The sequence below is a fragment of the Epargyreus clarus genome, unplaced genomic scaffold, assembly GCF_041222505.1.
Source record: "Epargyreus clarus isolate Ecla_fem2 unplaced genomic scaffold, WU_Ecla_fem_2.2 ptg000036l, whole genome shotgun sequence".
NCBI classification, from domain to species: domain Eukaryota; kingdom Metazoa; phylum Arthropoda; class Insecta; order Lepidoptera; family Hesperiidae; genus Epargyreus; species Epargyreus clarus.
Genome location: NW_027332241.1, coordinates 2,321,600 through 2,348,267, shown reverse-complemented (window position 1 = coordinate 2,348,267; position 26,668 = coordinate 2,321,600). Strand labels below are relative to the sequence as shown.

Genomic DNA, 26,668 nt, shown 5'->3' with positions numbered 1-26,668 from the left:
TATATAGAAGAGTTAAAGAGGTGGATTGTCTGTTTACTTCTATATCAATCTTAAGAGGTAGAATGTTTGTTAGTTATTTTCATCACAGCTACAATCCCTAACCAACTTTCTAAGGCATAAGACTTTCTTTCGTTATGAGGCAGAAATAGATGTGGTGCCTCTACAATAGAACCATGTTAAGTTCTTAGCAATTTTAAAACCAAAACGAGTTTGAAGTACCAATTAAGGTACATCTTAAATGTATGTAACTTTAACGTAACATCTTAAATGTATGTAAAATGTAACTAACAAAGAGTGTACCTTATTAAAGGTACATTGTTTGTTAGTTACCCACACTAAGTTATCACTTCTAAAACCAAACAGGAAACTTAAGTACAAATTAAGGTATTATAAGAAGCTAAAGTTTGATAGTTACTTTCATCAGAGCCCCATTCCCTAAACTTTCTAAGTATCGGCAACCCATCTGCATCACCGAGATCAGATAACTGACAAATGAATGGATCAATTAGGTGGCTCTGGGCTATATAGGGCGCTCTCGAGCGGCTGTCAAATTAGTGTTATGGGCCTCAGTATTGCGTGGCTCATTAATAGTTCTAACAGAAACTGGTTTTCAACCGAAACCGAAAGCGAAAACAGTTTCGGGTGCAACCGAATCTGTGAATCGAAACTGTTATTTGGTGTTAAATGCTTTTGAAGGTGGTAGAGTCATCTGTGGTTCGAATACTGGGATAATAGGACCAATAATAGGAAGGACCTCAGTCCTACCGCCACACCTATTTCTGTTATAACAGCAGTGTTAAGCGCTGCTGTGTTGTGGATTGAAAGGTGTAGTAAGGAAATCACACTTATCCGATTCGTTTCAAATTGGTCCGGTATGCTAGTTTGTTGAAATCGAAACTATTATTTGTAATTATATACTTTTGTAGGTAGTGAAACCCTTTGTGGTTCGACTCCAGAGGCCGTAACGCCACACACATTTTTACCTAATAACAGCAGTGTTAAGCGCTGCTGTGTTCAAGTTTGATGGATGTGGTAAGGGAGACACACTTGTCCTATGCGTTCTAACTTAATCCTCAGGGATAACTGACAAATGAATGGGTAAATTAAGTGGCTCTGGGCTATATAGGGCGCTCTCGAGCGGCTCTCAAACTAGTGTTATAGGACTCAGTATTGCGTGGATGTCTACTGTAGGCTCATTAAATTCAATTTCAATGTCCAATATTTGGTCAAATTTCTTCGGCAGATGCCCAGTCCACTCGTCAAATATCTTTGTTCAAGATCTTTTCTTATGTGCGTGTGTATGTCACTGAACTCCTCCTAAACGACTGGACTGATTTTGATGTAATTTGGTGTGTGTGTTCAAGGGGACTTGAGAATGGTTTATATTCACAATTTAGCCCGTGGGAAAAGGTTTTGTTTAATTAATTTTTAATTCGTAAGTAGTTGTTGATTTTGGAATGTTTCACTTTGGATTGCGGGCGAAGCCGCGGGCACCACTAGTATCTTTATAATTTGCGTAGTTGAGAAAATGGAAGAACGTGTAGCGGCTGTTTTTGGCAATTGTTTGTGGCCTGGACACGAGTTCTTTCAGCTGAACAAATCTTGAATCAAATGTTTTGCTAGTAAAATGCATGAAGACAAGCAATTTATTTGATCCAATCGTTTTAGTTTCGGTTGCAACCGAAGTCGAAATCGATATACTTATTTCCTGGAATTTATCATATTATTATTATTTACATTATTTCCTGAAATTAATAGATTAACACACTCAAAGAAGCACTGACAAGTTATCTACATCAATATATTTTTAGGGTTCCGTACGAAAAAATTAGGGATGCGCCGAATATTCGTTTGGTATTCGGTATTCGGCGTATTCGGCATCTTTTTTTCTATTTGTATTCGGCCGAATTATTCGGTTTTAGTGCCGAATATGTTCGGTTCGTGTATTTCTATTTTCTTGTATAAACGACATGGTACAGGACTAAAACACAAAACTTCTTATAAGATTTATGTTATATTATAAGTCAAACTCAAATCCTATGAAAATTTATGTTGAGTAAATCTAATATAATAAAGCGATTCAAACTTCAAATCAACATTTATTTTGAAACCTCAAGTCACACATTTATTACTTATTCTATAGTTCGTATAGTCAACATTTATTTTAAACGTAACATCAGTATTCATTTTTAAAACTCAAATCAATATTTTAAAGTGTGAATGAACAGACATAACTGGCAAATTGACAATAAAGAAATGATAAACCGAATAATTCGGCCGAATATTCGGTTCGGTAAAGGTTAAACCGAATATTATTCGGTATTCGGTTATTCGGTGAAACCACTATTCGGCGCAACTCTAGAAAAAATATAACAAAAGAACGGAGCCGCTATAGGATCACTCGTGTGTCCGTCCGTCCGTCTTTCACAGACAATTTGCTTTAAGACTTCCAGACAAAATGCCTTGAAATTTGGTACTATGCTTAACCGTGCTTTATTAATAATGCTTTATTAATTATATGTAAAAATAATGGCATTAAAAAAAAATTAAAAAGAAAATAATTATTTTTAAAATTAAAAAAGACAAACCCACTGAGTTTCTTACCGGATCTTCTCAGTAGAGGTCGCGTTCCGATCCGGTAGTAGTTTAAGAAAATATTGTAACTGACAATTTGTAAGTGCCGCCGTTGGCCTATACAAAATAAATATATTTCATTTCTTTTCATTTCATTTCATTTCATTTCATTTCATTTCATTTCATTTCATTTCATTTCATTTCATTTCATTTCATTTCATTTCATTTCGTGACCCAATCACGACCCTCATTTATTTTCAAGATCTTTTTATTTTTAGTATTTGTTGTTATAGCGGCCACCGTAATACATACTCTGTAAATTCAAGTGTCTATCTATTACGGTTCAAGAGATAGAGCCCTGTGACAGATTTCAAGACAGTGGAGGCTTAGTAATAGGGTTCTGTTATTACCATTTGGGAACGGAACCCTAAAAATACTATTTTTATCTATTATGGTCCAAGAGATAGAGCCCTGTGACAGACAGACAGTAGAAAAGGCTTAGTAATAGGGTTCCGTTTTTACCCTTTGACTACAGAACCCTAAAAAGGGCTTCCGTGCAATTCGATACAATTTAATATAGTGGGCGTTTAATACAAGGTTAGAAATTAACAAGCGGACATAACTCGGAATATAATTAAATTGTAACGGCCATAAACAACGCGGTCGGCGGCGTAGGATCCTGTTTTATGACAAACGTCGAGCGTATAGGGTCTAGTGCGCTAGGTAGGGCCTGTGACTCTACTTGGCACGTAATAAGAATTTTATTTTTCGGGTTCAAAGAACGGAATGGCACCCTAGTAATAAAGCTTCATTGTCTGACCGTCTTTCACAGGGCTCTACCTCTTGAACCTTACGAATTTTAACAGACATCTCTGCTAGATGACGTGTATTACTTAAATACTAAAAATAAAAATGATTGAAAATGAATGGAAGTCGTCAACTCATCGTGCAAGAAAACGCTATTTATCGGCGTTTTTCGATTTATCTATTCTAAGCATTCGCACTGTGTAATAGGTAGACAGTTCAAATTTTCACAATACATTTACTTCTATGGCTGATATAATAATATATATGCGGAACCCTCCGATTGTGAGTTCGACTCGCACTTGACAAATTATTCTTAATAGCTGTAATTGAGTTGAATGTGATGTAAACAAGTATATTTGTATCCACTAAACTCGAATAATTAATTATTAACACAAGCATTAATAATAAATCTTCCTTGACACGATAAATTAACTGTATAATGTACATGTAAAATTAGCCGCAATTACATAATTAGTTTAATGCAATGAATAAATCTCCAACACTGAAGAACAACTGACAATGCATAGCTTAAGCTTATTCTCGAAAATTCGTCCCCTAGGGAGATATATAGTCTGTTAATGCTTTTATACTTCAAGAAAAATGACAATTTTAAAACTATTTTCATTTTATTGTCAATTGTGAATATCTATAATTATAGAATATTTTTTGAATATTTGTCCCCTAAAGGGTAATCATGTAGCAGTGCTAACAAACTAAACAAATTATAAAACTTATAAAATGACAATACAGACAATACTATTACATTTATTAATATATTCATTATGAACAGGTTTGTGTTAAGGAATGAAACAGTTTCACTGCTTTAAAGGGTAATAATTATTATAATATTGACGAGTTATCACAATGGTCTCCGCGCCGACACGCTGTGCTGATTTTATTAGCTAATTTGGGTTTGGGTGTTTATTACTTTAGAAGGTGGTAGAACCCTTTGTGGTTCGACTCCGGCGGCACCACCGCCACACCTATTTCTACCTAATAACAGCAGTGTTAGGCGCTGCTGTGTTCCGGTTTGAAGGGTGTGGTAAGGGAGACAGACTTTTCCAAGGCGTTCCAGCTTAGTCTTCAGGGGTAGCGGCGCATCTGTGGCCGACCTCAGGTAGGAATATCTAATCCTATCTGGGGTTGATTACAGATGTCCATGGGCGGCAGTAGCCACTTACCATCAGGTAGACTGCATGCTCGTCTGCTACTCTTATATTATATAAAAAAAAACAGTGTAAAGGGCTGCTGTGTTCCGCTTTGAAGGATGTGGTAAGGGAGAAATAGTTATGTGAGGCGTGCCATCTTTGTCTTCAAGGGTAGCAACGCACCTGTGGCCGATCTCAGGCAGTAACAATTTATCATTAGTTGGATCGCGTGGTCGTTTGCCATTTCGTAATATACATGAAATTTTGAACAGAGATTCTTTAATAATATTTGTATGCGCTTGAAATATTTTTTTTTGCAAATTTTACCCCCTTTAGCCCCTAAGGGGCTAAACAGAGCTCGATTTTTAGTAAAATAATAAAACGGTTGTTTCTTTCCTATAACAGCAGTGTCAAATGATAATACACACTGAAAATCAGTGGCCGTGGTTCGTCGCGGTGAGGCTGAGTGTGGACCCTTTTGTTAAATTTTACTGCAGCAATGTTCTCATTTGAGAATCATGTTTACTATTATTTATGCCATATAATGTTGTAAGTATTATTTACAAATAAATAGATAGATAGATAGATAGATAGATTCTTTATTGCACACTTCAATAGAACATAACAATAGTACACAATTATATTAGTTAATTGTATGCAATAGGCGGCCTTATCGCTAAGCAGCGATCTCTTCCAGACAACCTATGCATGGAAAAGGTAAGGAGGGTAGTGAGGAAAGTGGGAAGTGTGTATCAAGTTAGGGAAGGAGTATTAAACATAGTATAGTTAATATAGTACACAAACAACAAAAAGAGAAATAAACACAAACACATGAAGCAAATGACAGAATAATAAATATTGATAGTAGAAAGCGAACATAATATCTTTTACATATATACAAATGACGATAGCGAGAAGGAAGGTCATGGATTTGAATATAATTTTATAACTTCCTTTTTGAAAGTATCAAGAGATTTAGCACGACGTTTGGAGAGGGGCAGTTTATTCCACAAGGTAACAGCAAAAGTAGAAAAGGAATTTTTGAAGAAGGATGTAGCATGAGAGGGAGTTTGGAGTGAGAGATTTGTGGAAGAGCGAAGACAGTGATCATGAGTAAGGTGGAGGTACTTAAAACGATCTTTTAAATAGGAAGGAGCATTGGGGCTAAACAGCACGCAGTAAAGTGCAGAAAGTATATGCACATTCCGGCGAAGTCTGATTGGAAGCCACTTGAGTTTAGTTCGATAATCGGATATGTGTTCATATTTGCGAATACCAAATATGAAACGAATGCACAAGTTTTGAAGACGCTCAAGTTTATTAAGTTGCTCTTCAGTTAAACCAAGATAGCAAACATCGGCATAGTCGAGAATGGGGAAGAGTAAGGATTTTGTTAACGCAATTTTAGTCGCCGTAGGGAGAAAGTTACGAAGCCTCCTGAACGAGCCAACCACGGAAAACATTTTCTTACTAACCTCATCAATTTGAGGTGCCCATGATAAGTGTTTGTCAAAGTATAAGCCGAGATTCTTGACTTTATCGCTATATGGTATGCGTAATCCATTAAAAGTTACATTAGGTAACACATTGAGATCAACTTTAGATAATAGGCGAGAACTACCTATTATACCTGTGTTTTACTAGGGTTAACTTTTAGGCCTCGAGCATCACTCCAAGCTAAAATACGAGCAAGATCATCATTTACCGAGAGGATGGTGCTAGGTAGATCTCCTAACGTAGTTCGCTGGTATATTTGAAGATCATCTGCGTAAAGATGGTAGAGAGAAGTTAAATTGTTACTTACGGAGTTAATAAAGAGCGAAAAAAGAAGAGGGGACAACACGCCACCTTGCGGTACCCCAGCAAGCATATCAGACCAAGCAGATTGAGTATCCTGTACCTGAATACGTTGCCGGCGACCATGCAAGTAACTTTGAAACCAGCCTATCGCTGTCAGAGATATGTTGAACGAGCGGAGAATGGACAAAAGGACATCATGGTCCACAGAGCTAAAAGCACTGCTAAAATCCAATAGCACTAAGACTGTAAGCTGTTGGTTATCCATGCCTCGGCGGATGTCATCCGTGATATGCAACAGGGCAGTTGTCGTACTATGACCGGGACGGAAACCAGATTGGAAGGGATTTAAAAGGTTATATTTGGATATGAAGAAACTGAGTTGTTGGTATACGAGACGCTCAAGAACTTTGGACAGAAAAGGTGGGATGGATATAGGACGGTAATCAGAGAAGCTAGAGGGATTGGACTTCTTTGGAATGGGGATAATTTGAGCTTCTTTCCAGATAAGAGGAAAACTGCATGTCGAGATGGAGTAATTGAGGATATAGGTCAAAATAGGAGTTATGATGTCAATGATAGGAATGATCATCTTACGACAAATGCCGTCACAACCAACGGAGTCCGAGTGGATAGTGAGAAGGCTCTGTTCAACATCACGATCAGTGAAGGCGCGAAATTCAAATGCCGGATGTCCAGGAGTGGCAAAGTTAGAAAGATAATTCAATGTCTGTTGTTTTTTTGCACTATCAAAGCAAGAAGTGGTGGAGAAATGCTGACATAGCAGATTTAAATTTAGATTTGATGGACACTCTTGGCGAGACTTTCCCACTCCTAAAGTTCTTAGAAATTTCCAGACTTTAGCAGAGTCTTTGTTTTGAACTGAGTTATAGATATGGCGTCGTTGTGCATCTCTACACACCTTATTGCATAGATTTCGGGCAGCTTTATATTTGTCAAGATTTTCATCCGTTGCATTCAGCTTATACTTTGACTTGGCATTGTTTTTCTTGGCACTTAGCAATTTGATCTCTTTCGTAAGCCAGGGGGCAGGTAGGTGTTTAACACGAACCGGACGAGCAGGGGCATGCTTATCCAATAATTGAATAAGTAGCGATGTGAAAAGTGCCACCTGTTCGTCAACACAGCTAGCAGAGCGTATCACACTCCAGTCCACTTCCGCCGCATCGCGGCGAAACTGTTCCAGATCTATGCTACTAAAATTGCGTTTAAGAAGTACTCTCGATTTTGCCTTAGGAGGTGACAATTTATAGGATAAATAAATCAGGTCATGGTACGAGAAAGCATCAGCAGCAAATTGACCATGTTTCCCAACACTCTCAGGAGAAGATACGAACATTAAATCTAATAAAGAAGGAGAACAGTTGGGAAAGTAATGTGTTGCAGATAGAGGAAGAATTTGAAGGTCAGCCGCTTCAATGACAGATTTTAGTCGGTTTGATCTGCTATCATCTTTAAGAAGACATGTGTTGAAGTCCCCCATAAGAATGACGTGAGAATAAAGAGGAGTATATTCTTCCACTAGTGTTTCCAAAGTGGGGAAGTAATTGCATGATGATAAGGGATTATAAAATACACCTAGAAGTAGTTTAGTATGAGAAAAGAGGACTTCCACAAATAGATATTCGGCTTCACTACCAGGTTGTGAGTGGCGTAATATTGAAAAGGGAATATGGGAACGAAGATAAATAGCAACGCCGCCTCCCGCCCGTTCAAAGCGATCGTTGCGAATAAGATGAAATCCTGGAAGTGAATATGATGTAGACGGAAGACAAGGTTTGAGCCATGTTTCTGATACGAGAATCGCGTGAATATGCTTGCTATCGAAAGTAGAAATCAAGTCTGTATAATGTGCCGGTATGCTTTGGGCGTTGATATGGCAGACATTAAAATTCTTATTAATATCCGCAAAAAGGGTCTTTAATGTGACATTTAAAGGAGGAATGCTTTCAAAACTGGCGTCACTGCTCGCCCCTTCTGACGCGGAAGAAAACGAGTGGGAACATATACTATCATCATTTCCGCAGTCGACTATCGACATAGCAGTCTATGTACTACAAATAAAAAAAAATAAAAAAAAATTCAAAATGAAAATAAAATTAAAAAGTAAAATAAATCAAAACACAAAAACAAACAAATAAAAAAACAATAAATTAAGCTTCATTTTACCCACCAGCAGCTTATTTTAAGAATAACAACAGTGATTTTAAGAAATAACAACAGAGTAAAGTAATCTCAGCAAAACTCAAGCAAAAAATAATACTAATAATAATTAAAAAAAAAACAAACAACACCAGAAAGTAATAGCAAAATTATATACAAAGAAAATTAATTACTACACTGAATCACATTTAACCGTCACCATATAGCCTTTGCACCAGGTGTCCAATTTATTGAATACAAAGTAAGAACTTTAGCTCAGTAGTGACACCTGGAGCAGAACGAGAAAAACAACTTAATTGTTAATGGCCAAAAGTGTGGTATCCATGACAGCACCATAGATAAAGAGAAAAACGTACGCGATTGGCTATTGACAACTAATATCATCTATGGACCAAGATAATAACAATTAATAAATCAACATAACCTTAATTACTGTACATGTATAATTTACAAACCTAAACAATAAACAGAATCAGCCAAGCAGTAAATAGTAAGATATTAATAGAATTCATACAAAATCAACTAAGCTAAGAAGAAATGACTGTACATAAGTAATAGTGGCAGAAGATTAATAGTTAATTAAGCGTGATAGGAAAGTAATAAAGAAGCGAAAACAAAACAACAACTTGTTACTTTCTGTGAGTCCTCTTTGGCCGCTGCCCTGCCTTGTCGTCCGACGTCTGACTTGAAGGGTGTGCTGAAGTAGCAGCAGCCGCCACTCCTGCGATGCCCTCGAGATCCACCAGGCTGTCCACTTGGTGGAGGGAGTCATCAGGAGCCAGGACATGTATAACACCACTACGGGTCCAGCATTTCGAGACACCGAATCGCTGCCTGGCCCGCATAAACACTGAATGCCGAGTTTTGGTCAAAAACTCGGACAAAGTGAAACCAGTGCCCTTGAGTTTCGTCTTGCCGAACCAAACTTTGTCACGAACGGGTACCTCACGGAACTTAATCACTATGGGTCTGGCCTTTTTCCCCGTGGGACGCCCCAGCCGATGACAACGGGTGATGGAGGACTTCGTGAACTCAGATACGTTTAACCTGTTATTGACCGAAGCCACAACCAGTGCTGCTGTATCCTCCGACTGCTCTTCCGGGACACCATGTAACAGGAGCATTTTGCGACGGCCTTTCATCTCCAAGCGGTCAAATTCTCTTCCGAGAAATTCGACTTGCCGCTGTACCGTTTCCAGCGCCGAGGCAATAAACTTCTTAAATGCCGTGAATTCAGAAGCTAGTGCGGATGTGGACGGTGCAGTGGAGCTACTTTTTTGTAGTTCTTGCTGGAACTCGGCCATGCGAGAGTTGAATAGCTCAGACATTGCAGTCAAGGTTCCCTTAAGCGAGTCCATTACGATCAGCTGATGTAAAGTGCAGTGTTGTGGAGTGTAAATAGTTAAGGACAATTTTGAAAGTAGCTGGTAGGTTTCGTGAAGTTTATTTTAACATCAGAACACTTATAACTGTTTTTTTTAATTATTATAATATAGAGTTCCAAAAATTTACGTGTCTAACTTTTCACACCTACCCACGAAAAGAAATATTTCTTTCTTTCTTTCTTTCTTTCTTTCTTTCTTTCTTTCTTTCTTTCTTTCTTTCTTTCTTTCTTTCTTTCTTTCTTTCCTTCTTTCAAATGCTTTTGTGATGCGGTTTGTATGTGTGGTAAGAGCGACATCTGCACGAGGCGTTTCAACTTAGTCGTCAAGGGTATCAATGTATCTGTAGCCGACTACAGGTACGCCTTCAATCTTTCTTTACACGGGGTTGATTACTGACACCCATACGGCAGTGACTACCATACCGCCATTTGATGGACCACCAAATTTTTAGGGGTCACTAAGAAGGTCGAGCCGTCCGGTAAGCAACTCCGGGAAGGACGGCGGTGTGGGTGGTCGCATACCGTCGTAAACACCAGACGGTATGGCGAGTCCTGGAGCTCACCTGGGTGGAGCCCGAAGGGGCAACGCGTTCAGAGGACTCCGGTTGCGTTCCGTAGGAGATCCCGGAGTCCTCTTGGCAACGTAGAGGACGGCCACCGGGGGGGTTTTAGTGCGATAAAAATCCAACATACCCCTGTGTCGCTCCCACGGCACCGGGTACCTTTTGAAGGTCTCCCCCAAAAAAAAAGGGGTCACTAAGAAAGGGATACTTATATGACATGGCGTTACAATTTAGTCCAGTAATGGCAACAACGCGTCTTATGTGGGGTTGATTGCAAATGTCCATGGGCGGCAGTAGATATCAGGTGGACCTCGTTTGGTAATTCAATTTCTTAAAGCATATTGGACTTAAGTCTTAAAGATTCTTCAAGTAGCTCATAACACTTATATTATAAATATTATCGAAGACTACCCATCCGTTGTATAACCACGTCATAGAGGAAATCGATTTCTATTCGCCAATCTCGACTCGAAACATCGGAAGTTACGAAAGCGACCGCGCCCGCGCCGCGCCCCTTGTAAGGTAGGGACGGGAGTGTGATGACGTTTTATCGATAACCACATTAGCTTGAAGCTATTTATTTAGTTTTATTACGGATATATCCATTAGTCTATCAGATAAGTCGTCAGTGTTGAGTATAGAGTGTTGTGACTTGAAGTTCTTGATGCATTGGCGAAATGTAAAAGATTATAGAAGACGTTTGCAATCTTCTAAAATTATGTGGTAAAAAAGAAACCTTATTATTAAGCCTCTGCTGCCTGTACGTCTCTATCTTCTTAACCATAATAGAAAATAAAGCTCTATCTAGCGAATAAAGCTTTATTTAACCGACTTCAAAAAGGAGGTGGTTCTCAATTCGGCCGGTATATATATTTTTTATGTATGTACACGAATTACTCCGCCGTTAGTGGACCGATTTTAATTATTCTATTGTGTATTTGTTATGGTGTAGAGACGAGGTGGAAGTTGGTCCCACTTAAATATGGTTAGGATCCATCTATGGGTTCTGGAGAAAATGAGGGGAACTCATGTAAATATAACAGCTATAACTTCGCCGTTTATGAACCTTTTTAATGCCTTGAATTTCGTGTGTGGACAATTGCTACAAGTTGGTCCCATTTAAATATGATGAGGATCAGAGTGGGTTCTGGAGACAAAACATGTAACTCCTGAACCGATGGGTATAATTGTTACAAATGTCAAATATAGTTAACGTTTACGTTGTAGTTTTTCTTGGTGAATTGGACCGAGCTACTCGCAGAGTTTACCACTTAGTTCGATTTATTTACTTTTCTGTCCCAACCGGTGAAGTCGGTGCTCATATTGGAAACGCTGTTTACGCCGTTATCGACCGAAATATATTGAGCGACTTCAGAACTATGTACTAAACCAACATTTATTTGAATTATTTTTTACCTTGTAGTGACATAGAAGTCGGTTGTATTTTTTTGTTCATTTTTTTTTCTTAACTGTAATAGATAGACGCATGCGATTTTTACAGTGTCTATATAATGGTGCCCGCTATAATATTAAAAAATAAACTTCAAAATAAATGGGTGTCGCCACACAAGAAACAAGAAACTATTTTTTGTTATTTATCGCATTATCTATTCAACTGTAATAAGTAGACAGTTCGAATTTTCACAAAGCATATATAGTTCTAAGGTTGCTATCATAACAAATACTAAAAATAAAAAAAAAATGAGAATTTGTTGCTACGGAACCCTCGCGAGTGGGACTCACGCTTGACCAATTATTTGGTAAATACATTTTTTTGAGTATTTCCTCAATATGGCTTAATTCGACGTATCAATTGCAAATTGCAATGCCAGTGCCACAAGCATATCAGCGCACAAAACGTATATACGTAACAACTAATTGGTCTTGTTGCACGCACGATACATATGTATGTATCGACATGTCTGTCTGTTTGTACGTCCTTATTCGGCGTTGCGTGCACCAGCGGACCGTGAAATACGGATTCTTCATTCTATTTACACTTGCTGTTGAATTACTGAATATATTATTTTTAATACGCCAACGAGGTAGCAGTCCATCTGATGGTGAATGGTCAATGTGGTATAGACATTCGTAATTGGAAACCTAACCCAAAAAAATCTTTGTTATAATATAGGAAGGAAACCCCTTCTACACCCGTGGAAGGTGGTAGAACCCTTTGTGGTTCGACTCCGGCGGCACCATCGCCACACCTATTTCTTCCTAATAACAGCAGTTTTAGGCCCTGCTGTGTTCCGGTGTTCTGCTAATATAGGAGATATTATAAAAAATATATATAGGAGTAGAAGACGAGCATGCAGTCCACCTGATGGTAAGTGGCTAATGCCGCCCATGGACATCTGTAATCAACCCCAGATAGGATAAGATATTTCTACCTGAGGTCGGCCACAGATGCGCCGCTACCCCTGAGAACTAAGCTGGAACGCCTCGGAAAAGTAAGTCGCCCTTACCACACCCTTCAGAACGGAACACGGCAGCGCCTAACACTGCTGTTATTAGGCAGAAATACTTAACTGAGGCGTTTCAACTCTTCAGCGGCAGCAACGGTAGGGAACGTACCCATTGTCCCTGTAGTTCCGGGACTAGAATAGAGCTACGGTATCCCCTGCCTGTCGTAACCGACTAAGAGGGGGCTTCCGGGGTTGCGGGCGGCAAGAGTGGGAGCTCGAACCGTCCAGTAAGCGACCCCGGGAAGGACGGCGGTATGAGTGGTCGCATACCGTCGTGAACATGATGGTGTGGGAGGAGCGAAAACTGTTCCCCAAGGCAGAGCCCCATCGGGGCATCGCGCTTGGAGGACTCCCGTTGCATTCCGTCGGAGAACCCGGAGTTCAACAAGCGTTGAGGACGGCCACCGGGGGGGTTTTAGTGCGGTAAAAATCCCACATAACTGGGCGTCGCTCCCACGTCCTCGTAAAGAAAAGAAAGAAAAAACGAAAGGTCACGTTTAGGGGGGGAGGGAATATTGAAAAATAACACGCTTATTCACAGGGCCGGGAGGCGGTCATTGGCTTTCATCAGGTATTCAATGTTTTTTTTATAAAAATCTTATGTTTTTCGAGCTGTATTTGAATGGGTACCGTAGTATGGGTACGTACCCATACGTTGCTGTCGCTGCAGACTAAATTGGAACGCCTCAGTTAAGTATGTCTCTCCTACCCTCCAAAAAGCAACACGGCAGTTCTTATTAGTTGAAATAATGCTTTAGTTACAAATACGAGTACCTACTATTTCCCAAGTTACACGTCAATCACACAAATTTATTCATATGAAACTATCGGATATCCCAAATTGTTTAATTACCTCATTAGTTAATACTAATTGATTCCTAATACCTATGTATTTTTTTGATACTTATGTAGCAAAGCGTGCGGTCCACTTGAGGGTAAGTGGTTTCTTCCGGTCTTTTATATGTGTAAAAAACACTGGTCATCAAATTGGTTACAAATATGTTGTTGTTGATTTTGTTTGCCCGAGGACTAAGTTGAAACGCCTCGGGCATATATGTAAGCCTTATCATATATATATATCTTGTATATAAAATTCTCGTGTCACAGTGTTAGTTACCGTACTCCTCCGAAACGGCTTTACTGATTTACTTAACCAAATTTTATAGGCGTATTCAGTAAGCCTGAGAATCGGCTACTATCTATTTTTCATTTCCCTAAGTGATAAGGGTTGTTCATCCTTTACATTTTTTTATTTACAGCTAGTTTTTTATAATATAGGAGTAGCAGACGAGCATGCAGTCGACCTGATGGTAAGTGGCTACTGCCGTGCATAGACATATGTAATCAACCCCAGGATTAGATATTCCCACCTGAGGTCGGCCACAGATGCGCCGCTACCCCTGAGGGCTAAGCTGGAACGCCTCGGAAAAGTATGTCTCCCTTACCGCACAGAGTACACTTCCTTACCTTATCCCTCAGCCTCGAATACGGCAATGATGTACACTACAGTAATTAGTCATCATCACTACAGCAGTGATAGCCTAGTGGTTAAGAAACGCGGCCTCTCGATTGAGGGGTCCGAGGTTCAAATCCCAGGCACGCACCTCTGATTTTCAAATTTATGTGCGTATTAGAAATTAATTATCACTTGCTTAAACGGTGAAGGAAAACATCGTGAGGAAACCTGCATACCTGAGAGATTTATAAAAAAAAAAAAAAAACTCAAAGGTATGTGAAGTCTACCAATCCGCACTTGGCCAGCGCGGTAGACTATGGCCTAATCCTTCTCATTCTGAGAGGAGTCCCGTGCCCAGCAGTGGGACAGTAATGGGTTGATGATGATGATGACAGTAATTAGTCAAAAAATGGTTTGATGCTGGTGACTTCGGTGTCAACCCAGAAATTATATATGCTGTTTTTGTTACATGTTTTTTTCTTATTTTATTCAATTATCCGACGAAAAAATATTAATTTTGTCTTTCTAATCTTATCTGAGGTTTAAAACAGACGTCTAAGGGCGGTAGTAGCTACTAGGTACTACTACTACCAACATCTGATAGTAAGCAGCTACTTGCCATCAGATGGACTACCTATTTATTTGCATTCTATATCGAAAAAAGAGGAATAATGCTATATATGTTGCTAATATTAGAATGTTCTATGTCCCCAGGCGTGCGAGCCACCTGTCCAGCTGGAGCCGGTGGACCTCAGCCTGAAGAGGCGGTCTCCGACGCCGAGGAGACGAACGCGCGGCTTTGGTATGTATCATCAGTAGCATCATTATCATCATCATCATCATCATCATCATGCTACTGCTAGGAAGAGCGGGGAGCTTTCTCAGAGTGTTTATGCTAAGCGTCGATTGATATATCGTTTATAACTTTCTGTTGTTAAATGTATTTTGGTTTAGGTTAGGTTAGGTTAGGTTAGGAAAAATGATGATAGCGATTTTTTTACTTAAGATTAAAAATAATAAAAAGGTGGTAAAATTACCCCTTACCCGCTTACCCTTACCCTTATTGTTACCCCTTACTTGATTATCTCGAGAACTAAGTTAGAACGCTTTATGTCGTCGTCAAACGTTTCTTCCTCATTACGCCCTTCTAGAACACCATAGTTCAATACAAAAAATATATACTAATAAATCACGAACATTCATCACTTAAGTACCACAAAAACATTTAGAGGTCGTACAAAACGGCAATGCAACACAATATTGACAGCAAAAAATCCGAAGAGCTCAGTCCATGCAACCCGTGCCAAAATATAAGGTTGTAAAATGTATCAAACCATATGACCAATAAATCAATACAAAATAATTTAGAGGTCACATCAAAGCATATAATGGCAATACAACATTGGCGGCAAAAAATCCGAAGAGCTCAGTCCATGCAACCCGTGCAAAAAATAAAAGGTTGTAAAATGTATCAAACCATATGACCAATAAATCAATACAAAATAATTTAGAGGTCACATCAAAGCATAAAATGGCAATACAACATAGGCGGCAAAAAATCCGAAGAGCTCAGTCCATGCAACCCCGTGCAAAAAATGAGACCAAATTGGTGTCATTGCGCCGTATTGGATTATTCTCATATTGTTATCATGCGAAACAGATGCGTTGCTATCCTTGATTACTAAGTTGAAATTCATCATCATCGTCATCAACCCATTACTGTCCCACTGCTGGGCACGGGTCTCCTCTCAGAATGAGAAGGATTAGGCCATAGTCCACCGCGCTGGCCAAGTGCGTATTGGTAGACTTCACATACCCTTAAGTTTTTTTTTTTTTTTAAATCTCTCAGGTATGCAGGTTTCCTCACGATGTTTTCCTTCACCGTTTAAGTTAAACGCCTAAGTTGAAACGCCTCGGATAAGTATGTCTGCCTTACCACATCCTTCAAACGAGAACACAGTAGCACTTAACACTGCTGTTATACGGCATAATAGTAGCGGAAGAGTCTCCGGAGTTGAGCCACTAAAGATTCTACCACTTTCTTAATGTTACCCCTTACTTGATTATCTTGAGAACTAAGTTACGAGTAGATCGCTTCATGTTATCGTCAAACGTTGCTTTCTTATCACGTCCTTCTAGAACACCATAGTTCAATACAAAAAAATGTATACTAATAAATCACGAACATTCATCACCCAAGTACCACAAAAACATTTAGAGGTCGCGTAAAACGGCAATGCAACACAATATTGACAGCAAAAAATCCGAAGAGCTCAGTCCATGCAACCCGTGCAAAAAATGAGGTCATTATGACGTCATAGCGCCATATTGGAATATTGGCATTGTATTTTTATCACGCGAAATTTATCGCACAATCACCTATCGTTTAAGACTCGTTTATATTGACGACCAGCGTGGCGGAGCGGTCACCATACCGGCCTGACGCGCAGAGGGTCCCGGGTTCGATCCCCGGCCAGACAGAAATGTCTGATGAATTTAGGTTTCCGTTTATGAGTCTGGGTGTTTGTGTATTTGTCTCTGTGTGAGTCTATCGCACCCACGATACAGGGAATCCTATTGTGGGGCTGTGAGTGTAGAAGGCTTATATTTTTTATTTTTTTCCTACGAAAGACATTTGACACGTCCTGTTATTTATAATATAAGAGTAGCAGACAAGCATGCAGTCCACCTGATGGTAAGTAGCTACTGCCGCCCATGGACATCTGTACCAACCCCAACCCCAGATAGAATTAGATATTCCTAGCTGAGGTCGGCCACAGACTTTTCCAAGGCGTTCCAGCTTAGTCCTCAGGGGCAGCGGCGCATCTGTGGCCGAGCTCAGGTAGGTATATCTAATTCTATCTGGGGTTGATTACAGATGTCCATAGGCGGCAGTAGCCACTTACCATCAGCTGGACTGCATGCTCGTCTGCTACTCCTATATTATAAAAAAGAAATCAAATTGAAATGACGCATACAATACATATAGTGGAATAAGATTAATCCTCGAACGTACCCACGAGATATCACTAGAGTTGCAATATTTAAACTGGCAATAAATATAAATAATTCAGGTAGCCAAGTCGTGTAATAATAAGTTAGATTGTAACATAATGCTAGCGTACAACGCTGTGGCAAATTATCTATAGATCGACCGGCTACTGTTTTGTGTGGTGCAAGATAGTAGCGGGTGGCGATTTGACGGAAAATGGCGAAAATTTAGTGCGTACAGTGAAACTGACGCTGTTGTAGGCTAGCGTGTCTGTATTATATGTATGTATTATATACCCGACGACCCGCGTGGCGGAGCGGTCACCATGCCGGTCTGACGCTCAGAGGGTCCCGGGTTCGATCGCCAGACAGATTTCTAAATGACGAATTTAGATTTCTGTTTCTGGGTCTGGGTGTTTGTGTATTTGTCTCTGTGTGTGTCCATAGCACCCACGATACAGGGAATCAGATAGTGTGGGCTGTGAGTGTTTTTTTAAAAATAAAAATAATTAAATAAAAATAAAAATATGTATAAATGTTTGAAAAAAGACGAGTAGAACACAATGTGCGACACGGAGGGGGGTGTAGTCCGCGCCAAACTCCTAGTCCGCTCTGAAGTTGTTGCGAGCAGGTGTAGTCATACAATTTGCTATGGCGACGCGACTCATTTTCTATATTCAGAGCGGACTAGCAGTTTTACGCGGACTGTACGCTACCACATAATTTTGTTATTTTTTTTTATTTTTAGTATCTCTTATCATAGCAGACTTAGAAGTAAATGCATTGTAACAATTCGACTGGTTAAGATTCAAAAGATAAATCGAAAAATGCCGAAAAATAGCTGTTTCTTCTAACGCGATCTTCATTTTTTTTTTTTCGTATTCGTTGTAGCGGCCACCGTTATATGTATAACTAACTCAGTAAAAAAATCAAGTATTCATTACGGGTCAAAAAATACAGCTCTATGAAATACAGACAGACAGCGGATGCTTAATAATAGGGTACCATTTTTACCCATTGAGTACGGAATCCTAAAAAGGTTAAACTGATTTTGGAAGGTACTATTACTCGAATATAGAAGCGCCCACGTCTAAATTGGTCTTCGCGTATTTTTACATACATATTTCCCATTTAGTCTCTGTCACTCCATGCATGAGGTACATACATTACACTGGCCATAATTATATGTAAATAATTAAAGCAGCCGTAATAATTATGATGATATATTGCGGAAAAAATATCTATAAGTCAGTAGCATACGTATTTCGCATGGTGCAAGTTATAAGCAACCAGCGTTTTTAATATATATATTTTTTTATAATATAAGAGTAGCAGACGAGCATGCAGTCCACCTGATGGTAAGTGGCTACTGCCGCCCATGGACATCTGTAATCAACCCCAGATAGGATTAAATATTCCTACCTGAGGTCGGCCACAGATACGCCGCTGCTCCTGAGGACTAAGCTGGAACGCCTCGGAAAAGTCTGTCTCCCTTACCACACCCTTCAAACCGGAACACAGCAACGCCGAACACTGCTGTTATTAGGTAGAAACAGGTGTGGCGGTGGCGTCGCCGGAGTCGAACCACAAAGGGTTCTACCACCTTCAAAATATGAATAAGGCTTAAAATCGCTTTATTGAGCTAATGTGCTTCTAAATTTTAATATATGTATCTGGCATTATTTTGTACACTATGACGTAATAAAACCTCTGTGGATGTGTGACGTAATAAAAGTTTAAATGAAATGGCTGGACCTAAAATTAAAGCTGAATTTGAATGTCAATTTGTTATAATGTCTCATTGTAACATAATGCCGCCGTATATTGCAATTGGAAACTATCTAAAAATCTATTATGTGTAGAATTAAGTGGTGCAAGTTATGAGCGATAAGCGTTTGACCATACAAATATAAATGAGTAAGATACTTGGTATTTTGACGACCCGCATGGCGGAGCGGTCACCTTACCGGTCTGACGGCAAAGGGTCCCGGGTTCGATCCCCGGCCAGACATATATCTAAATGATGAATTTAGATTTCTGTTTCTGAGTCTGGGTGTTTGTGTATTTGTCTCTGTGTGTCCATGGCACCCACGATACAGGGAATCCTAGTGTGGGGCTGTGAGTGTAGAAAGCGTTTATATATTCGTTTATATATACTTTTGGGTACTCTTCGATTAATCCTATTAAATTTAGATAACTTACAGAAAAAGGGCATAAGAAATGAAACATAACCTGCTAGTATTTCATAATATTGTGGCGATTTTCTGCAAGTCTTCCAGAGATGGCGTCACTAATATTTCTGAATCACGCTATCGAAGTTTTCTTAACATCTTGCGTATACAAGGTTTTTCTATAATAGGGAAGTAGCAAATGATCATGCAGTAAGAGGCTACTGCTGCACATGGATGTCTGTAATCAATCCCAGATAAGATTAAGATTTAAGTCTTTATCAAGTCGTTCATAGAGACGTTGCTACTCCAGAAGACTAAGTTGGAACGGCTCGCATAAGTATGCCTCTCTTACTATAATACCCTTCAAACCAGAAAACAGCAAAGCTTAACATTGCTGTTATGCTTACCTCCGAAGTTGTACCATACAGGGTTCTGTCACTGTCGAATAATAAAAGATCTTCGTAAAATCGTCGTCGTAAAGTCGTCATCAAGATCGTCATAGGCTAATCTGGTAGCGAGGACAAGTCTCTAACTCCGCCATGGATCTTCGACGAAGCGGCAACTTGAAAGTTCCATTGCGACCTCTATTTTTACATCTCTTTCACTTTGAAATTCAAGACCGACAGACCGATAGGTACTTCAAGAGCCTTTGGCGAAGCGTGGGATAGCGTGGTCGCGTTATGCTCGCAAAAGAGGACGCCGGACGGGCCAGGGAGCGCGCCGATTCCGCGCGGAGAAGGAAGCGCTGAATGCACAAATAGCGCCCCCCGGCGCGGTGATCCTGTAGTTCCGGGACTAGATTAGGGCTACGGTATCCCCTGCCAGTCGCAAGAGGTGACTAAAAGGGGGCTTCCGGGATTGCCGGCGGCAAGAGTAGGAGCTCGAACCGTCCGGCAAGCAATCCCGGGAAGGACGGCGGCATGTGTGGTCGCATGCCGTCGTAAACACCAAGTGTGCGGGAGAAGCGTAAACTGCTCCCCCCAGGGCAGAGTCCGACCGGGGCATCGCGCTTGGAGGACTCCGGTTGTGTTCCATCGGAGATCCCGGAGTTCTCCACCAAGCGCTGAGGACGGCCACCGGGGGGGTTTTAGTGCGGTAAAAATCCCACATAACCCGGCGTCGCTCCCACGTCGTCGGGTACCTTTTGAAGGCTTCCCCCTCGAAAACAAACAAAAAGGTACTTGAAGAGCCTCAGTGCTGTTCGTGGCATTTCATAATCGTCCTTCGTGTGTAAATCCGTAGAATCAGGGACCCTTGGAAGCCGGCGTTAGTTACTGCATTAGATTGATAATTTCGCAGAGATGATCCTTCACATCTTAATTGAATAAATAAAAGCGTAACATGATAAGGACAAAGTTAGAGTGCTAAATGCGTTTAATTTAGTTCCTGAGAGTCTTACTTTAAATCTCTTTCACTTTGAATTTTTGAATCTCAGGACCGATAGACCGATAGCTACTCTTAGTACAAATTTGGTAGTGTCCATGGCTATTCGAAGTCTTCCTCCGTTCTTGTGTAGATCCGTAGAATCGTGTACCGTGGGAAGCCACGATAAGTTACCCTAATAAATTTATAATTTAGCTGAATGAAGATGTTTTCTATCTTCTTAATTTAATAAGCAAACGCGTTACATCACAAGGACAAAGTTAAAATACTAAATGCGTTATCATTTAGTCCTTTGCGGAACTAAATTGGAACGCTTCATGTTCCTAACGATAACACTTTCTGCACGACACAAAATACTTAACTAACAGGAGACATAACAAGAGGGGCTATTGTAAATGAAAATGTATTCATGTTACCATAGAATTATATCTGTTACAGAAATGGTCTTGATATTATCGAAGCTTATGACGTATTAAGGTAGATCGATTTTTTTTTATAATATAAGAGTAGCAGACGAGCATGCAGTCCACCTGACGGTAAATGGCTACTGCCGCCCATGAACATCTGTAAAAACCCCAGATAGGACTATATATTCCTACCTGAGGTCGGCCACAGATGCGCCGCTACCCCTGAGGACTAAGCTGGAACGCCTCGGAAATGTCTGTCTCCCTTACCACACCCTTCAAACCAGAACACAGCAGCGCCTAACACTGCTGTTATTTGGTAGAAATAGGTGTGGCGGTGGTGCCGCCGGAGTCGAACCACAAAGGGTTCTACCACCTTCTAATAATGTTATTAAGTTAAGATAAAAACTACTTCGCAACAATCCGCTACAAATCCAATCCGTGTTTCGCTCCGTTTTGGAGCGAAACACGTGTTGGTGGTGGTGTGTATGGTGGTGTATATTTTTAATTTTTGCATCTGCATGCATCCTTTGAGGGAGGGAGTGTGGTACATACTGCATAGTTTAAAATATATACCATCATACATATTTGTAGCGGATTTTTGCGAAGTAGTTTTAATCTTAACTTATAGCATGGATTTCCGCAAAGTAACGCCTGATACAATTAAGTATCTATAATCTTATTTCTATTTTTTACATTTCTCTTTGTTTTCTTATTCTTACATATTGTGTGTTACTTCGGTCTATCTCTATGTAGTCATCGTCAACCTATTACTGACCCACTGCTGGACACGGGTCTCCTCTCAGAATGGGAGGGATTAGGCCATAGTCCACCGCGCTGCCCAAGTGCGTGTTGGTAGACTTCACATACCTTTAAGAATTTTTTTAAATCTCCCAGGTATGCAGGTTCCCTCGCGATGTTTTTCTTCATCGTTTAAGCAAGTGGAAATTAATGTCTAATACGAACATAATTTTGAAAGATCAGAGGTACGTGCTTAAGATTTGAACCTCGGACCCCCGATCGAGAGGCCGAGCTAAAACTATTTGGCTATTACTTTTTTATCTCTATGTGCGTCGTTATAAATAATCCACGTAATTTGGTCCTTCGAGCCAGATAGCAAGCAATAGGCAATGAAAGCATGTAAAACGATCGTGTCATGTCTGTCAGCTACTCACTCTGTGCGCCGGTGGGTTAGTTAATTAACAAGAGTGGAGGAGCCGGCTCTAAATTAAACTTGTAAAGACCGACGCGTGTTGTACTGTGCGCCGCGTACTGTGGTTTATCGTGTTGTAGTCTAGGGGTGCTTTTAGATAGTCTGCAAAGTATCCAATCTGTGAAATTCCGTTTTTAATAATATATCTTGAGTGCCAAAGATAGGAAAATGACAGTATCTAGTCTGAAGTAACTGTAAAGTACCGATCTATGGTAAGCAAAATATTGGATAGATTGATTATTAATAATGCCCATTGTTAATAAACAATCTATCGATTTATTGTGTATCAAAGATCGCGATTTGATTATTACTATTATGAAGTAACTGTCAAATATAGATCTTTGGTTAGTAAACCAGTGGATAGATAGCGCTAGACTTGTGGTCCGGCTCGAAGGACCAAAAGCTTACATGATCGTGTCATGTCTGTTAGCTACTCACTCTGTGCGCCGGTGGGTTAGTTAATTAACAAGAGTGGAGGAGCCGGCTCTAAATTAAACTTGTAAAGACCGACGCGTGTTGTACTGTGCGCCGCGTACTGTGGTTTATCGTGTTGTGGTCTAGGGGTAGATTTAGGTAGTCTGCGTAGTATCAAATGTGCTTGTCAAATTTTATTTTTAAAAATCTATCAAATTTTTGAGTATCAAAAGATCGAAATTTGATCATGTGTAGTATGAAGAAAGAATTAGCAAAATCGATCTTTAGTGGTGAAAAGAATGGATAAATCGATTATTAATAACGCCCTTTGTTAATAAGAAATCTATCTAATATTTTGTGTGCCAAAGATCGAAACTTGATAATGTCTGGTATGAAGTAACTGTCAAATATAGATCTTTGGTTAGTAAACCAGTGGATAAATAGCGCTAGACATGTGGTCCGGCTCGAAGGACCAAAAGCTTACATGATCGTGTCATGTCTGTCAGCTACTCACTCTGTGCGCCGGTGGGTTAGTTAATTAACAAGAGTGGAGGAGCCGGCTCTAAATTAAACTTGTAAAGACCGACGCGTGTTGTACTGTGCGCCGCGTACTGTGGTTTATCGTGTTGTAGACTAGGGGTATGTTTAGGTAGTGTCAAATCTGCTTGTTGAAGTCCGTTTTTAATAATCAATCTATCGATTTTTTGAGTACCACAGAACGAAAAATCACAATGTCTAGTATGAAAAAAATGTCCAATGTCGATCTTTATTAGATAAAACAATGGATAGATTGATTATTAATAACGAGCGAAAGTTATAGTGTGTGTACATTTTTTTACCGATGAAAAAAGGACAAGATTTTAATTTTCAAATTACACTTGTTCGATACTCGCTTAGGGAAAAAGATATTTTTTTAAATCAAATGATGCAGTTGTAGTTTTCATCATTAACAGCCCCGTAACTACTTTCAGCTTTTTCCGAACAAATTTTACACTTTGTTTCAAAGTTCATCTTGAATTCAGTTGATACGCTTAACAGAAGATCAAACATTAAACTAGGAATAAGTAGGGAAATATTAAAGTAGGCATTTCGTAAATTACCAACTTTCATAGATAACTCTAACATGGGCGACTCAATGTGCAAACTCCTTTCACCGGCGCCTCTCCGTGTACTGTACTTTACTGGTTATTTTAAGAAATACTTATACATACCTATATACTACTTCACGACTAGTATAGTCCGCGTAAAACTGCTAGTCCGCTCTGAATATAGAAATGAATCACGTCACCATAGCAAATTGTATGACTACACCTGCTCGCAACAACTTCAGAGCGGACTAGCAGTTTGGCGCGGACTGTATCTACAGTAGTATAATTTATAATATGCTAGTAGTGCCCGCGGCTTTCCACGCGTTTAACAAAAATAACAAACTTGTAACTGAAAATATGTACCTTCATTGGAATGACAGTGGCGCCATCTGTCGAAAATTGGTCGTCGTCAGAAACCTTCGTGGGCTCATACACAACTTTGCTATAGATCATCACATGATCAAATCCATAGTTTACCATTCTATTATGGACATATAGACAAACATTAATTTTTACATATACATAAGAGTAGCAGACGACCATGCAGTCAACCTAATGGTAAGTGGGCACTGCCGCCTGAAATCAACCCCAGGTAAGATTGAATTCCTACCTGAGGTCGGTCACAAATGCGCCGCTACCCCTAAGGACTAAGTTGGAACGCCTCGGAAAAGTATGTCTTCTCTACCACATCCTTCAAACCGAAACACAGCAGCGTTTAACACTGCTGTTATAACAAAAATAGGTGTGCCGGTGGTGTCGCCGGGGTCGAACCAGAGAGACCTTCGAACTAAGACTGTCATATCACCGTTTACTAGCTAAATCGTTGTTTATCCGCTAACATAAGGATGGCGATTCTTTTCAAAAAAGATCGATTCTTGAGTCGATTAGAATCGAATAATAAGTCGATTCCCAAAAAAATCGAGTCCCAAAGAATCGATTCTCCAAATTTAATCTTGAGTGTTTTCGAACAAAAAAGGGTTAAGATAGCGAAAAGAAGGGCATCAGAACCAAAGAAGCACTGAAATAGGTATCCGTCACCAAAAAATATGTATGACACATTCAACCAACTTCGATAAGATCGACTTTCGATTTTCTAGGATGAAAGATCGATTTATTGATTCGATCCATCACTGGAGATCGATTGAAATTATCGATTTTTTGGCCCAAAAGACAGATTCTTTGATTAATCGATCTCAGATCGCCATCCCTACGCAGTGTAGCACTGCTGTTATTAGGTAGAAATAAGTATGGCGGTGGTGCCGTCGGAGTCGAATTGCCAATAAAATTAATTTCTTTAGCATATCCTACATCCCAAATGGTTTGACAGATTTTAACATATCAGGTGTCGTTGGATTCGTCTAAATTATGGGAGATTTGACATGATATATGATGCAACGGACGCAAATTTGTGTCAACTATGGTGGAAGACACTTGACAGATATCATATTTTCTAATTAGCAAAAAAAGTTACAGATCCTGGTGAAGTATTCTATTACTCAAAATCTGTATTTTTTCCGTTCAAAAGTAACAAAAAAATTTTTTAATTTTGCGCCGTCCTATATATTTAATTGAATCCAGCTAAAACATTTCGATGAGATCAGAATCTACATTTCAATTGGTATTTACGCCCATCTGCTAATTGTACAAAAAATAAGGTTATTAAAGTTAGACCTGTTCTCCTTCACCTTTAGCGCAAATTAAATTAATTATAACTTGTAATAAACGAAAAATATCGGTGGATTGATAGCTTGAAAGATTGTCTATATCACCGTCACTGTTCCACAGCTGGGCGCGGGTCTCCTCTCAGAATGTGAAGGATTAGGCCATAGTCCACCTAGTCAAATACCTTTGAAAACTTTTTCTTTTTTTAATATGTCTCAGGTATGCAGGTTTCCTCACGATGTTTTCCTTCACCGTGTAAGCAAGTGATAAATTAATTTCTAATACGCACATAACTTTTGAAGAATCAGAGGTGCGTGCCTTGAGGGTTGGAACCTCGGACCGCTCGATCAAGATGGCCGAGTTAATAACCACTAGGCTATCACTGCTGATATCGATTGTTGATATGGATTATCGAAATATAGTGATCATGTCCGGACAGCGGCCATGCTCCGACAGTCTCAGTGTTCAGCTTGTATATATGCAACATGTTGAGAAAATGTCGATAGTGTGATTCAGAAACTCTGAACAGAAACTGAGTGATGAATTTAGATATCTGTTCTGGGTCTGGGTGTTTGTGTATTTGTCTCGGTGTGTGTCCATAACACCCACGACACAGGGAATCCTAGTGGAGCTGTGAGTGTAGAAAGCGTTTATTATACAAGAAACGTTTCATCCATTAACCAGCTTAGTGAAGGTCGACCTATATTGGAATCTTAGACCATACGCTCTACAATATGTCTAGGTTTTATTACAATCTACACAAACCAAGCAATATGAATGTTAATATCATGGTAACAATATGAAAAGCCGAGGTCAGGACGCGGATGCGCTGCAGGAACTTCGCAAAGGTCGTAATCTCGTTCTGATAGCGTAGGGATGGTGATCTGCGATCGATTAATCAAAGGATCTATCTTGTGGGCCAAAAAATCGATTATTTCAATCGATCTTTTCGCTGCTGTGT

At 39.7% G+C, this 26,668-nt stretch overlaps 1 protein-coding gene across 1 annotated transcript in view; it reads left to right on the top strand.

Annotated features, from left to right (window-relative positions):
* Nucleotides 1-26,668, top strand: part of LOC140756998 (uncharacterized) — a 51,205-nt gene that overhangs the window by 8,696 nt on the left and 15,841 nt on the right. The window contains exon 3 of the mRNA XM_073092548.1: nt 15,096-15,183. Coding sequence (XP_072948649.1) covers nt 15,096-15,183 — 88 coding nt within the window. The remainder of the gene's footprint in view (nt 1-15,095; nt 15,184-26,668) is intronic.